Source organism: Temnothorax curvispinosus, unplaced genomic scaffold, assembly GCF_003070985.1.
Source record: "Temnothorax curvispinosus isolate PA1 unplaced genomic scaffold, ASM307098v1 QBEX01005133.1, whole genome shotgun sequence".
Classification (NCBI taxonomy): domain Eukaryota; kingdom Metazoa; phylum Arthropoda; class Insecta; order Hymenoptera; family Formicidae; genus Temnothorax; species Temnothorax curvispinosus.
Genome location: NW_020214913.1, coordinates 814,883 through 829,270, shown reverse-complemented (window position 1 = coordinate 829,270; position 14,388 = coordinate 814,883). Strand labels below are relative to the sequence as shown.

At 38.1% G+C, this 14,388-nt stretch overlaps 1 protein-coding gene across 1 annotated transcript in view; it reads right to left on the bottom strand.

Annotated features, from left to right (window-relative positions):
• Positions 1-14,388, bottom strand: part of LOC112454538 (protein timeless homolog) — a 99,143-nt gene that overhangs the window by 745 nt on the left and 84,010 nt on the right. Inside the window, exons 16-26 of the mRNA XM_025016000.1 lie at positions 9,536-9,610; positions 9,340-9,430; positions 8,803-9,001; positions 8,205-8,442; positions 7,795-7,895; positions 5,253-5,352; positions 3,879-4,013; positions 1,486-1,713; positions 646-930; positions 485-580; positions 41-202 (exon numbers count right to left, since the gene is read on the bottom strand). Of these exons, the coding sequence (XP_024871768.1) occupies positions 41-202; positions 485-580; positions 646-930; positions 1,486-1,713; positions 3,879-4,013; positions 5,253-5,352; positions 7,795-7,895; positions 8,205-8,442; positions 8,803-9,001; positions 9,340-9,430; positions 9,536-9,610 (1,710 nt within the window). The remainder of the gene's footprint in view (positions 1-40; positions 203-484; positions 581-645; positions 931-1,485; positions 1,714-3,878; positions 4,014-5,252; positions 5,353-7,794; positions 7,896-8,204; positions 8,443-8,802; positions 9,002-9,339; positions 9,431-9,535; positions 9,611-14,388) is intronic.

Genomic DNA, 14,388 nt, shown 5'->3' with positions numbered 1-14,388 from the left:
TGTGTCCCTTGTTCATTAGAATAACTGAATTAATTAATACCTTTGTGCGCTTTTACTGGGAATTCCGTTTCATCCTTTTCTTCTATTTCTATAGCTTCTGCTTCATCACTTTCTTCGTTTAATGTCAATAATATTTTGGATTTTTGTGATAACTGAATTTTAGTAGATCGTTCCGACTGTCCGGAAGTCGACGGTTCTGGTTCTAAAAAAATATATATATTTTGATAGATTTCTATACATTATATGTACGAAAATAAGAAATCGTATATTTTAATATAGGCTGCATAATAAATCTCAATTTAAAAGGACTTTTGGAATTTTAGTTGATATCCAAAGAAATAACTCATAAATTTTAATTTCAATGTATCAATAATAATTGTCTTTCAGGAGGCTCTGAAAATATTTCACGATAACATGCAAAATTATAACGTTACATATTTTCTTCCGATAAAATTACCATATAAAAAAATCTAATTGCACTGACCTCTGGGCGCAAAGAATTTTTTCACATTCTCGAACACGTTGGTATCGTCTTCACTGTCGTCCACCCTTTCATCAATCTCGGAATCTTTACGCGTTTCTATAATAAACTTTCGTAAATAATCACCATTTGGACTTTATACCCGTATTTGCTAATTCACTTACCCTCGACAATGAATTCACCGACTAAAGCGTCTCCGATGAGTTTGTAACGTTTCTGAAGCGTGGCTGTAAGCATATTCGCCGGGATGCGCCAATAAGATTCCTGGGCATCAGCCGGTGGCACAAATCCCATGGCGTGAAGAAGCTTTTGAAAACTCGGTGAATCCATCGCGGACGCCGAGTAATCTGTCAGCGGCACCAGGGGTATGCCCTCCGAGCTCTCCTCATCACGATCGTCCAGAACGTCTTGCAGGGATTCCTTGATCCATTCCAACGCCTCTCTCATGTCTGATTTAACGTGACATTTTTTCCCCCCCCCAAGAGATTTTCCAAATTAATTAATTTTCTTTACCGGCTCATTTTTACGATTAGAGTTAATTACGCGTTTTTTGTTCGGTTACTTTCATGGTAATCGAGTAATGTCTCGAGAGAGGACGAAATACTTTTGAAATTCTTTTGGACTTTATAAATATTGTAATCAATTACTGTATTATATTTGCATAAATGACGGATGGATTCGCGTAACTGAATTAGATTGATCTCCTAAAAACAAACTTCTTTTTTGCAGAATCCGCGAGACCCGCCGCGTGACATACTCCAAACAGTGACTTGAGAAGCCGTTTTTCCGACAAGTCATCTCTTTTTTCTCCGCATAATGGCTTCTGCAAATCATCGCCGTCCTCCCTTTTCTCCGGCAAGGAGAACATTTATCCTGCGTGAAGGAAACGAGGGATACGTTGCACGCGCCGTACTCTCGCGACAAGTAAGCTTTCATTAATCACAAAAACGCGGATGCACGTCGGAGTGGAGGATGAGCCGGCGTGAGAGGGCAGCGATACTTACCCCTGTCGATGACGTCCTTCAAGAGACCGGATAATTGTGCATCCGTATAAACGATCGTCGGTAGCTTCCGCCTGTTCCGTTGCTTCTTTTTCGTCGGCTCCTCGCTCCGCCGGGGTGCGCCGCCGCGCTTCGAGGATTTTCGAGTTTCTTCGCCGTCTTCGTCGTCGGTGGCTGAACTTTCGTTCCCGTCAGAATTACTGGCAGCTTGCGTTTCCCACGACGATTTACCTTTGCGCACAATGCATGGAAACGATGTGAACCTTTCTCGAGCGGAGCGTTCATCAGCGTGTATAAAGCGCGCCGTGCAATGTCGCGCGTGTATGTATAGGCGAGATGTTTTATATAACATTAAATAAATCTCGTATATAATATATATTAAAGAACGTATAAAATCTATAAATTTAAGCTTTCTTTTTTTTTCTAATTTTTATACAAAAATACGAGATAAATCTGAATAATCCCACACGATCTAAAATTATTTATCTTGAATCTTCGCGTCTATCGTGTTTAAATCATATACAATTTTCTCTTTATGGAAAAAATGTCAATTTTAACATTTGTCCGTAAGAATTTTAATCGATTAAAAAAGAAATATATATTTTTATGTCGTAGTGTGAATAATTTATGTTACAGCATTCTCATTATGCAGATAAGATGTCTGGCTTGGCATTTTTCTTTTCAGAGAGAATACATTATTATATTTGACATAAATCTGTGAACACTTTCAGAATATTAATTGTGTATATTCTATCATCTATCTATTACAAAAAAACAATTGCATTGTATACAGAATAGTCCCATATGGGATAGCGAGATTGCATCAAAACACGACATTGAGGGAAAATGTTATTTCAAAGAGACACATAAGGTGAACCAAAACTTCTCGGCAATGCTTCATCTCGCAGCTGTATATCTATGATATGAGCTATCTCAATGCATTGAATACAAATAAGGGGCATGAGAGAGGAAAACAATATCCATGATAAATATGAAATTCCTTCCGGCACCATAATAGGAAGCTAAGGCGAGTGATATTGGTCCAAGAGCGGCGAAAGTGCGGCTGGAATTCGCAGCCGATATTAAATAACAAGATTGATATTCCGTGATGATATCGTTATAGGCATCAAATATGAACAACAAAAATAAAAGGAGAGCGTAAATATTATTTCGAGTATTTGAAAAAATTAGATCGAAACGCAAATTTGCTCGAAGAGTTGATAATGTATTACGTATGAAAAAAAAGAGATGTAGAAATATGTTCGATCTTTATATCTAACCATATTTTTTTTTTTTTATAAAAATTGAATAGTGTGTAACGTATCGTTTGCCATGATTTATCACTTGCAATTTTATATCTTATAATTTATCGCAACTATTTTCTGTTTTATGAGAGAGAAAATATGTTCTGAACTCGGTAAAAAGAAATTCAAGATTATTTATTAATTCTGATATATTGGAAACGTAAAAGTGGTGTTTATTATTGTTTCAACTGCAAATAAATCTGTGCTACGTTTCGAAAATTGATTATATTATCTGTTACGTAGCTGCGGAATACCACATGATATAAATGTTTAGCAGTTCAATAAGTTTAAATCACTACAATAGTACTCGGTTAGCAGCGCATTCCGATTCTATATTAATTTCTATTGCGCAAATTGTTGGATAACCTGTTGAACAAATAGGAATTTAAATACTTTAATAATTTAATAAAAATACATAATAATGTTTAACATGATTTTAGAAATTGCATAATGCCTTTGGCGTAATTGGATACTAATGGATACCTGTATTTATAAATTAACATTTCTTATTCGCAGTTGAAACATTTTGTGCTAAAATCAAGATTTTATTAAAATATTGAACTCTTTAAACGCAGTTTAACATTTCTTCATATCTTCGTAATATTGGAATTGAAGACAAGAACAACTCGCACAGATAAAATACACATAAAAATTCTCGCGGACTCGCCCTCGCTTTACTCGCGAGAAATAAAGAAGGAAAGCAGAAACGATCTTGCAAACATACGAGCGGACTTGTCTCTCCACTGGTAATATCGAGGAAAGGTTTTTTTTTCCTTCCCCGGTTCGTAAGAAATCGGGGATAGGAAAGCGAGAAGAATCCTGTACAAATTGATCTTTACTCCTTCTCGCTTCCTCCCTCGCGCTCTCTCTCTATTTCCACGTCGCGTCGTTTCGCTTTCCCCGTTGAAAGCGAGTCGCTCTATGCAGTCGCCGGCAATCGCGTTACTAGAAGACTGATCGAATGGGAATAGTCGCGGAATCGGAGGATAGTAAGAAAGACAGATGCGAATGGAATGGGATGGGATTGGCCGGAACAAGGGATGCTCCAGACCGGATCGTGATGAGGGAGGAAGAACGAATAGGTATACTCACCCTGGTTGCTTTTTCTGGACCGCTTTTTGCGCAGCTCCTTGCGATCCTGCGCCAATCCTAATTCCAGAAGCTTCTCCTTGATCTTCGGCTTCGGCCGCTTTATTCTAAGTCCGGTGAAAATCAAATCCACGGGATCTGTCGGGGGACATAGCGTATATAGTTTCGATTTTTATAGCACATCGTCAGGAAGCTATACGACGCGAAACGATAGGGAGGCTTCTTCGTGGAAGAGAATCGCGCGCGAGGGAAAATTGAGACGACTGTCGGAGATTTTGAAGGGATTTAAAGTTAAATCAATTAGAGCTTACGGAGGGACACGGACGGACTTTATCTAAAGGGGCGGACTTTATTTCACGTCGGCGAAATGTATTTATAAGTCAATTGGACGTCGCTCTTTACGGACTTATAATTTAACTTCTCGGAAGATTATAAGATACTTTATACGTATAAACGCGATTTCCCCGATATTAAGCGTAAACTCGTGTTCGAAAGATTTGTTATAGAACAAATTTAATTTAAAAAAGAATTATCTCTCTTGCGAGACGTGCATGACATTTTTGCGGATACTTTTGTCTGGCCGTTGGGACTTCTAAGGTTAACAACCGCAGGGTTAAGAACACGGCGGGATAAAACACTTTGCGGACATTTTTGAAGGGGAAGCGAAGAAAAATGCCCTTGACATTTCGTGGACATCTGAGAATTACGCTTGGCGTGGAAGCGACTTCGGAGATTAAAAGTTATGGAGAGCGGCGAATTCGTATGAAAATGAAACAAGTTTTACAAGACTTTTCTGAAAATGTCTCTGTCAGGAAGGATATTATTCTTCGTTCATTCCAGCGGATTCGAAATTATTACTACAAGCAGCCAAGCGTGTCCGATGTTCGGAGCTTAATTAAATCCTAGGAATCGTTCCGGTGTTAACGAATTCTCGCACGAATTTCGCATTCGCGAAATATTTCAACAGTTTCGATACGCGAATAACCGGCTAGAATTAACGCTGAAATTTATGGCGAATTTCTATCGCGAAAATTTATATCGGGAATTGGGTTAAGGCCATTTTTGGCGCGTATGATTCGCGGATAAATTACAAATTACGATAAATGGCAATTACTACAATATGCTGCCAGAAATTTATTATTACTGTGCCATCGAGTTGTAAACTTTATTTCTTTGTTCCATTATCCGTGATTAATAATTGCAATTAATTTTGATAATAATTTAATAGCGTTAAAAACTAACGGGCAGAAATATGAATAAATGAAAAAATCCCAAAGTCAATCGTCCGATCAAAATTATACTTTCAAGAAATAGAAAAGAAATTAGAAAATATCATTATTAGAAATTAGCTTGAAGAAAGTAAATTTAAAAAATTACCATCATCGTCCTTCAACTGTGTCCAAAGTTCCGTAAGCTGGGCGATTTCTTCCTCAGACCACTCCTTAGGTAATCTCTTTTGTACCTCAGCTCGCACGCTCTAATTAATTACGAGATTTAAGAAAATGGGTCAGACCACGTACGTCGTTTGCGATGAAAAAAGATAAAAATATTTTATATCCACTTTTTTAAATTGCCATAACATTAGACATGATTACGATCATTACTCAACTTTTGTAAGGTAATCAGTTACGTGAGTAAGTCACTATACAAAATATAGTAAAATATAGTAAAATATAGTAAACTTATATTTTGCATTTAACATTGATTCAGCGATAATTAATCAAATGGTTAAATAATTAGAACAATACTGAGACTCGATAAAGATATCGATGAATATCGATATCTTTATAAATAAATAAATTAGCACCCAGCTACTCAACCCCTATAATCTCTTCGGAAAGCACTTTGCGTGCGCATAATTTTCAGGTTTGATAGAGACAAAGCGTCCCGTGTATAATCTCTCTGTGTGTGTGTGTGTGTGTGTGTGTGTGTGTGTGTGTGTGTGGAGAAGCTTCTAAGTCAGTAGGCGTATTTAAAAAGAAGCTGGGTCGCTCGTTTTCCAGCGATTACACTCCACCCTTGGCGAAACGAGGCACCTAAATGGCCGTCAGAGCAATATCGCGCGACTTCCCGAGACTAAATGAATGTCAAATGAATACTCGGCCGTAGTCTCTGCTCCGACCGTATTCTCTTCGCTCAAAGAGACGAAACGTACTCACGCATGAAATTATTTAAATGAAACGCTTCCGCGGTTAAGCTTTTCCACCGGAAGATCTCGCGAAGGAATCGATAATACGTCGGAGGAAACGTTTCCGCTGACGTAACCACCCTCTTTTCGCCGGCGACTGCACGCTTGTGATTAATAGCGAATTAAGATCGGAGGGGAAACGAATATTTTTTCTTCCCTCTTCGGTCACGGCTGGTTAATGTCGTGAAACATTATCGAAAAATTAATCATACTTCAGGCTCGATTTTTTTTGACAAAACTCGTGTCAAATGTGTTTCGCTTAAACAAGATAAAATTTCAGTAAACGATTGAGAAGCATGTATCTTCAATAAAAACCGCAAACGGTCGATCAGCGTTTTATTTTAAAATAATTATTGTGACCTGCTGGCGTTCAAAAACGCTGACGTCTTTCAAACGAAAAAAATTTTTTGCTGAATCTCTTATATGTCGCGTTCTATCTGCAAAAAGCGCAGCTGATCGCAAATGGTCGATCAGCGTTTTGTTTTAAAATAATTATTGTAAAGAAAAAAATTTTTTTGCTGAATCCATTATATCGCGTTCCTGCAAAAAGCGCAGCGGAATAAGATCCGGTATTGTGTATTGCATCGCTTATACCTCGCTACGCTTTTTTCCCTTGTTAGAAGCTTCCCTACAAACTCAATTAATTTCAAGTTTTAAATAAGCCGGTAACTAGTTAGTAACTCCTCTGCCGCAATAAGAAGCTTGATTAACGCATTCCCATGCTTTATCACCGTATTGCATCGTGTATTTTCAGAAGAAAAGAGTTATAACGAAGGGAGCAAGGAACGCTTACAAGCGTAGCAAGATTAATATACTTCTCGGAACGTTTCTTTACGAAATGTTAATGATTTGGGAAAAAAATAATGCAGCGTTAGTTCTACGGTTAATTAACATCAAACATTCCCGAGAGTGTATGAATCTATTGTAGTTAGTTTGTGCCGAACTATTTTATGAAGTAAATAAAGTATTTCATATCGCTCTCGCGCTGTTGAAACGAAAGTTATAGAACACCCGCTCATCACACAGCGCATTTACAGTTCAACAAACACAACAAAACGCTCGGGTCACGTTCCCTTCGCGTTTTCGTAGCTCGAAGGGTGATGCAAATGTTTATACGTATATCGTAAGGCAGAAGGCAAACAAAACGATAGCTTTTCTCAAGGAACCGCCTGTTTTAAGGCCGCCGGAGTTGACGAGGGGGTCGCACACACAGATATTTTCCATGCTCGGGGAAAGAGACTACCGGCACCGAAGGAACACGCAGCTCGCGTCAGAAACCTCACGCAACGGTAGAAGGAAGAGAAACGAAGGAGCGAGGGTGGAAATGCCTCGCCCCGTAGAGAGGCATTGTCTCCGGAGAATTTACAGTTCCTGCAGCAATTCCTAGCTCCATTTTTTGCATATGTTCACCCCGCCAGCAGAGGTAGTCTAGAAACTTATTTTCGAGGCCGGGCGAACGGCCCCTCTCTCCGTCGTTTCCAAGATTCTCGTAAATCATTGATCTTGTCAGACGAAGCACAACGGGGATTGCCGCGGGGCACATGGATGAATCGTTACTTTTTTAGCGGAGAGGTACAGAAATTTGTTTGCTAAATCTTTTAAGGCTGTTTCCCCACGAAAGAAATATTACGTTAAAATAAATAAATTAGTATCGAAAAAGATTCGAGATTGTTTGTTCCTTTCAGTGCCTAAAAAACTATGTTGTAATTGCGAGAAAAAAGTAAAACTGACCTTAGAATTGACAATCAGACACATCTCCTTGAGTTTCTTGATGATGGTACGTCGTGTTCTATTTTCATTGATGACATGCTCCAATATCCAATCAATTAAATCTATAAATTTACAATAACGTTACAGTTATGAGATGACACGAGTGATTCAATTCTGTATCTAGCTCGTATTTTCCTTGTTCTTGGATATTTAACAGTAAATGGAAATACTTTTTATCAATTCAGATAACAGTTAAATCTTAAAAATTGTAAATTAAACTAAATCAGTCATATTCCTTGCATCTTTGTTTATATTAATGAGCAAAAAGTTGTATATTTTGAGCACGTTCTTGTGAAAGGCTCTAATTTATCGAGTTCAACGATGTGTGCACGAAACTCCTCTGTGAGAAATGGACGATATAAAGAGTTTACCTTGAGGATATTTGTTAGTCTGATGCTCCATGAAGAGGGTACGCAGCTCATCCTCTTCCGCCTCCGTCCAGGTCGCTCGTGAAACTTTCTTGTTAGTCGTTTCCGCATTGTAGCCATCCACGATTTCTGTCGCGTCGCGGGTAGTCTTCCAGAAGAGCAGCTCCATGTACGACTTCCGGTTCTTCTGGGCGACTTCGATGAAACGGCGGATTATGAAGACCGCGAACTTTTGGAGCTCCTAAAGCAGGAATCGATTTTTCTGGTGCTCGACGAGTCCACTTCTGTGGACCATTAAGCTCGATACAAGGATGCAATAAAAGCTTGGTGGCAAAATTTATCGCGCGATACAAGAAAAGAAAAGAATTTTTATCGCTAGCTAAGAAACAGCAAAGTCTTATCTATGTTCTTATTTCTTATTATGTGCGAAGAGCGATAAAATGTATCATCGTAAAGGAAAGAAAATCTATCGGAGGAAAATATTGAACTGGACAATATCAAAAGTGTCATGTTAACGACTTCGCAAACTTGTAAAATATAAAGTGTAATTATTGCAGTTAGCTATATAATTTAATTTAATTTATTCCCTATGTTTTATTACCTTATGTGCAGGATCCTTCGACTCGAGGATTCTTTGAAAAGTCCGAAATATGGACGCTTGAAATATCATACCCGGCATTTTGTAATCCCAAGCAATCCGATGTAACATTTTTGTTATATAGTGATTTACTTCGACTGTGTTGTTTTCGAATTGTTGCATTAGTAGTGCTAAAGCCTTGACGACTTTCACGTTGGCGAACCTTCGAATAGTATATTACTTTTTACAAAGATACTATCTTATGTTCTATCGTATATAGAATATCTTGATTCACTGAATCAGAATTTCTTTTTAACAGATCGTGATAAAAGAGTTTCAAAAGTGCAAACAGATAATAAAATCTTACTTCTGTTGAATTTCAAATGAAGAACAAAACTCTAGAAACTAAATTTTAACCAAATTTTGAAATTCTAATCAAAATAATTAATGTTCAAGAGCAGATTGTCGAAAATATAAAAAAAATTGATTAAACGATTTATAAGTAAAAGACTCGACAGATCTAGGATACTCTACTATTAGCAGAGTACAGCATTATCGCACCTTTGAAGAAATTCATCCAATTTAAAGTCAGTTTCTTGGAAAATAGTTCCTCCCTCTTCTTCTTCATCATCTTCATCCTCTTCTTCTTCATCTACATTAAAAATATTATTTATACGTATTATATATCTATATATAATAAAAATATGTAGGCTGAATGTTAATATCTTATTAAAAAAGTCGATATTTATTCATTTACCTTCTTCACGGTTTGCAGAATTTTCAGTCTCTTTATCCGCGTTTGTTTCCTGAACGACGATCTGATCTTCAATCACTAAAAATAAGACATATACTGTTGTTAGGAAAAATATCAAACTCTTTTATTAATTGAATTATCAATAGTCTATTATTTCTTTCAGGGTTGGTGATCTTTATCGTTATTATATTATAAAAATTCTGAAGATAATAATAATTTCGATATGTAGATCGGAACATATAAATATCCTTTAAAAATACATCGCTAAAACATTTTAAGTCATCGCCGAGAAGTTTCCCCTGAGCGAGTTGTTGCCTAAAAGAAAGCTTTCTACCGCCCCGAAGAATTCAGTTTGTCCAAGTGACGGTGACGGTGGTGCTATTTCAGCTTAAAGTTTTAATTGTCTCTTCTCCGCGGTCTGCTCAACTCGAAACAGTAATTCGAGATAAAATAAAGCGCTCGTCCGACCTGCCGTGTTTTTATCTCGGATTTTTAAATGCTTCATCCCCGTTGATGTATTAAAAGTGTTAAAGAAAACTTTTGCTCTCCTGGCGTAGTATCTAGTACAATCCCAGTTCTTTGATAGATTCCTTAAGAAACTTTTCTTTCATTCTTAGACAAATTTTTTCGTTTCTGAATAACTACATAGAACGACGGAAATGAGGATTCTCGTGACTAGATGTCAAGACAGATTTATATCTTATTTTTATGTTTATTCTTATAAACAAATTTTTTTTCTTTCCTTTTTCCGCAGGTCTTAAAAATTTCATAGACCCTGGGTAAAGTAATAATGCTTATACGGCGATGCATACTTTTAAAACTAGTTTCAGAATATGCATCGCTCGCGCTTTAAGTATCGCTTTATAAAAAGAAAAAAGTAATCTCAACTTTTATCTTTAACGTAATTTGGCAAGAAGGGAGAGATAACTTCTTCCGTGATTATATTAAATTGGCAGAATCGCCAAATATAGTCGAAGAATTGCACGTTGAGCGTGAGAGTTACCGATTTTCAAGCACGATCAAACGGCGAGAAGAGCTTGAAGCAGCTCGTTGCGTTCAACTATCGATCCTCCTCCGCAATTTCTCCGCGATACCTTCCCACGTACGGCGTGTATAAGGGTGCACATGTATACGTGCGTGTGTATGTACGTGCGTTCCTATACACGCATATATGCAAAGAAGATCGGCAACACGTGGTACGGTCGCACGAGCTCGTTAAGCGGTTAATACTCACGTTTCAACACTCTTCATGCATGCAACTTGCATACTTCGTGAATTAATTAACCACTCATCGTTCGCGATCACGCGGAAGAGGAAAAATATTGCGTTTGCGGTTTTCAAATACAACGTCGTTAAATTTTGCAGCTGTACTCTCCGACCAATTTAAAGTCGATTTTTTTTCATGCTCTAAATCTATTTTTTATCCGCAACGAAAAATAGTTGCACAGTAGTGGCGAACTATTCTACATTTGTACACATTTGTTCTCTTATTTTCGAATTTACAGGTTGCCGAACTTTCCTCGTTAGTCACTCTGTCATCAACTTTTTACGTCGAACATTTTCATCATGTTGAAGTGAATAAGTACCATACATTACGAGGTTGATATTCGTATTACTGAAATAACAAACACGATGAAATACGCGAGCGGATAAAAACTACAATTTAAACAAAATTTCAAAAAAATACCTCAGTTGAGTCAAGTCTTTTTACGAATATAAGTAACTCGAATATATGTGACAAATATATATATAACTCAAAATAATGCGTTATATTTCCCATTTCAACTTGACGAAAGTCTAAAGTATTGCAGCAAGTGTGAAGTAGTAAGTTGTTTGACGCGAATTTCGACGCGAGTTCGTCCGATTTGTTGAAGTAGTCCAATACAGATTCGTGCTTCAAAACAAAGACACGCTCGGACAAGCGATATCGCTATATATAATCATAATTGTAAATTAATTTGATCGACGGCGCGTAACATCCGGACAGTAATCCCTCGTTAGACTCGAGATTGCGACGCTCTTCCTTGTCATTAAATTAGGCATTATCGTGGGGGCGAAGACGAGGGGCGCATTATGCGATTGTATTACCTGGGTAATAAGTGTTGTCTAACGTACATAGAGTAGCTAGGTAAATGAGGTTGCAGGTGGTATATCAGAAGTTGGGTGGTTGAAAATAATAGAGACAGGGGCTGGGGGAAGACAAGGGGGAAGGGAAGGATGGCGGAGGATAGGAGTGGATGGGTTTATCACGGCTGAGACCAAAAGCCCTGGTGGTACGCTACCTCGATGTAATTTGTGAAGAGATAATAACCGTCGTCCACGGGAGTACCGTCGCGGTGTTGAAGAATATTTTTTATTTGTATTACGTATTGCATTTAAAAAAGGCAGTCTCCGATGGAATTAAGGTCTCAACCCAGCGATTTTCGCCGAGCACGCAAAACGGTCGAATATTGAATACTATAGAGAGAGAAAAGATCTTTCTCAGAGTTTAATAATGTTATATCGTGTATACGCATTTTTAATAAAGCAAGTTTGCCGATGATATAAAAATCTGTAATCGTGAACGATTTTTGCCGAGGTCGCGGACTGCCGATACCTACAAGCACTTCAGTAATCGCCTAAAACGACCAAAAATCGAATCTCATTGAGAGAAAATTTTATCCATTTTATAGTATTTCATATTACAATTATTATTCTCTCTTGTAATTTTCGTTGCTTCTGCATAATTTTCAACCGTAAATACAAAGTGGTATTTTACTCACGGACATCCACATTTACCGTAATGCATAATATTTTTTTTCATGAAAAATGAAAAGTTAACAGTAGACTAGAAAATGAAAAATTAAAAGATAAAGTTTTCAACGATGGGCATATAAACCGACTTTCTCGGTAGCAGGAAGTTTCAAATTTAAAAGCAGCGCAAAGCAGTCTCGTAAACCACTGCTTACTTGCAGTTTGATAAGACTCGTAACCCACTGGATGAATTAACCACGGTGGAGTTACTTTACTTCTCAAAATCGAAGAAGAGCTATTCCGGTGTTTTACAACGTTCACGACGAATTCATTATTGCGAGAAGATTTCACATCCCTGGGATTTACGACGTTGTGAAAATTGCGGAAATTGTAATCTTGATAACCTACGTCTCGTTCCTCCGTCGCACGGAAATCCACTGATATTTTTGAAACGAGGAAACGTCCACGGACGACGTTCATCTTTCTGTAATTTCGAGAGACGAAAAAAGAAAAGATGCTGACATTTCCTCCGTCTTATCCTGCATTGCGTTTCCCTTGTTTCGCTTTGCTTAGATCGATGAAGCGGAAAAAAAATTCTAGACTGGATGGCTGGAAAAAGAGTATGCAAGGGAAAAACCACGTTTTGAAAGAAGAAATGCATTTCAAGTTACATTACTAATACTTCATTCAATAAACATGAACGGAATAGTAATTTCTTCTTCTAGTATTCTGTAAGATAAAATCTTCAGATATATACATTTCTCTTAAAATACAACTTTTGCATACACGCAACAACCAAAGGCATCGTGAATAGAATATTTCGTTGAAGGACAAAATTCATTATCGATAAATTTTGATTAAGCTAGTTAAACAGAAAATTGCAATACAATTATATGCAATACGATTTCTCAAATAAAATATCGTTTCTCGCAAATGAAATTCAGTTGCAAGAGATCTATCTGGTAGTTTTTATACTAGAAATGGGGTCACTTGCGGTATACATTTCGAAAGTTATTTCTCTATACGTGCCGGACAGGGGAAAAAACTGACAATTGACGAGGGCGATGACCGGTCAAAGGGAGGAAAAAAACGGCTTTGTGTCCAACGACCGCATATGAGATAGTAACAAGGAGTCAGTGGGGTCGATCGAGGTGTTTATAGCGGTTTGACGTTGTAGACCTAAACTAAGTCCGCAACCTGCGCTGACCCGGCAAGCAACCCACCCCGGCATTCCCGGCAATTCCTTTCCGTCCCTTCTTCAACCAATCTGCTCGTAGCTCGACGCGCCCAGTCGAAATTTCGGTATTCAACGATCGTCACAGTCCGGCGCTATTATTAGGCCGGTAACTACTTATTCAAACTGGATCGCTCGAAACGCCCACCTTTCTCCGTCGGTTGTTGTTAACGCGATCACGTCCTCCCCAGCGAAGTCCCTCGCCTCAATCTCCTCGCCGCTACCCATTCTGACCTAGCCTTTTTCCGTAACGATGCAGCTCGGATCTCTCCTCTCTTCCATGCCTTTCGCCCTTTTCCTTTCTTCCGCCCTCGCTCCGCATCTCCCCCTGCACCGTCCGCGCTGACGTTGTTTAGATGCAGTTTTATTGTGCCCCTAGGGTTCGTTGCCGCACTCCCGGAAGCGTACATGATGTACGCCGAGCAATTCCTGGACCGGAGGAATAGCGAACGAGATCGCAAATATACAAGCTTTGGACGACATATCTCTTCCGCATTTCGAGAGACTCATTCGTCTCGTAACGAGAAGTAAAGGAGGAAAGGGAAAGAAGGGGAACGCGCATGTGTACGAAAACGACCTGCCAGTTTCATAATCCGTAATATCTCATCATTTGTTATAATGCGCAATGACATATCTCATTAATGTCAATTTTCAATCATCACTAATTAATTATTGGTAATATAATCGATGATAAAGAGACGTTTTAGAAATTATAGATTTTTGAATCTATGTAATTTTAGATGTAATTGAAAGCATCTTTGTAATACCTTGCACACGTGACATGATATTCAGATAAAAATACTTTGTCAAGGAAAGCGCGCATTACGGGCAAGCGAGAAGTGCTTACCTATGCATGCATTATGGTAAACGCATGAATATAGAAAAAAAA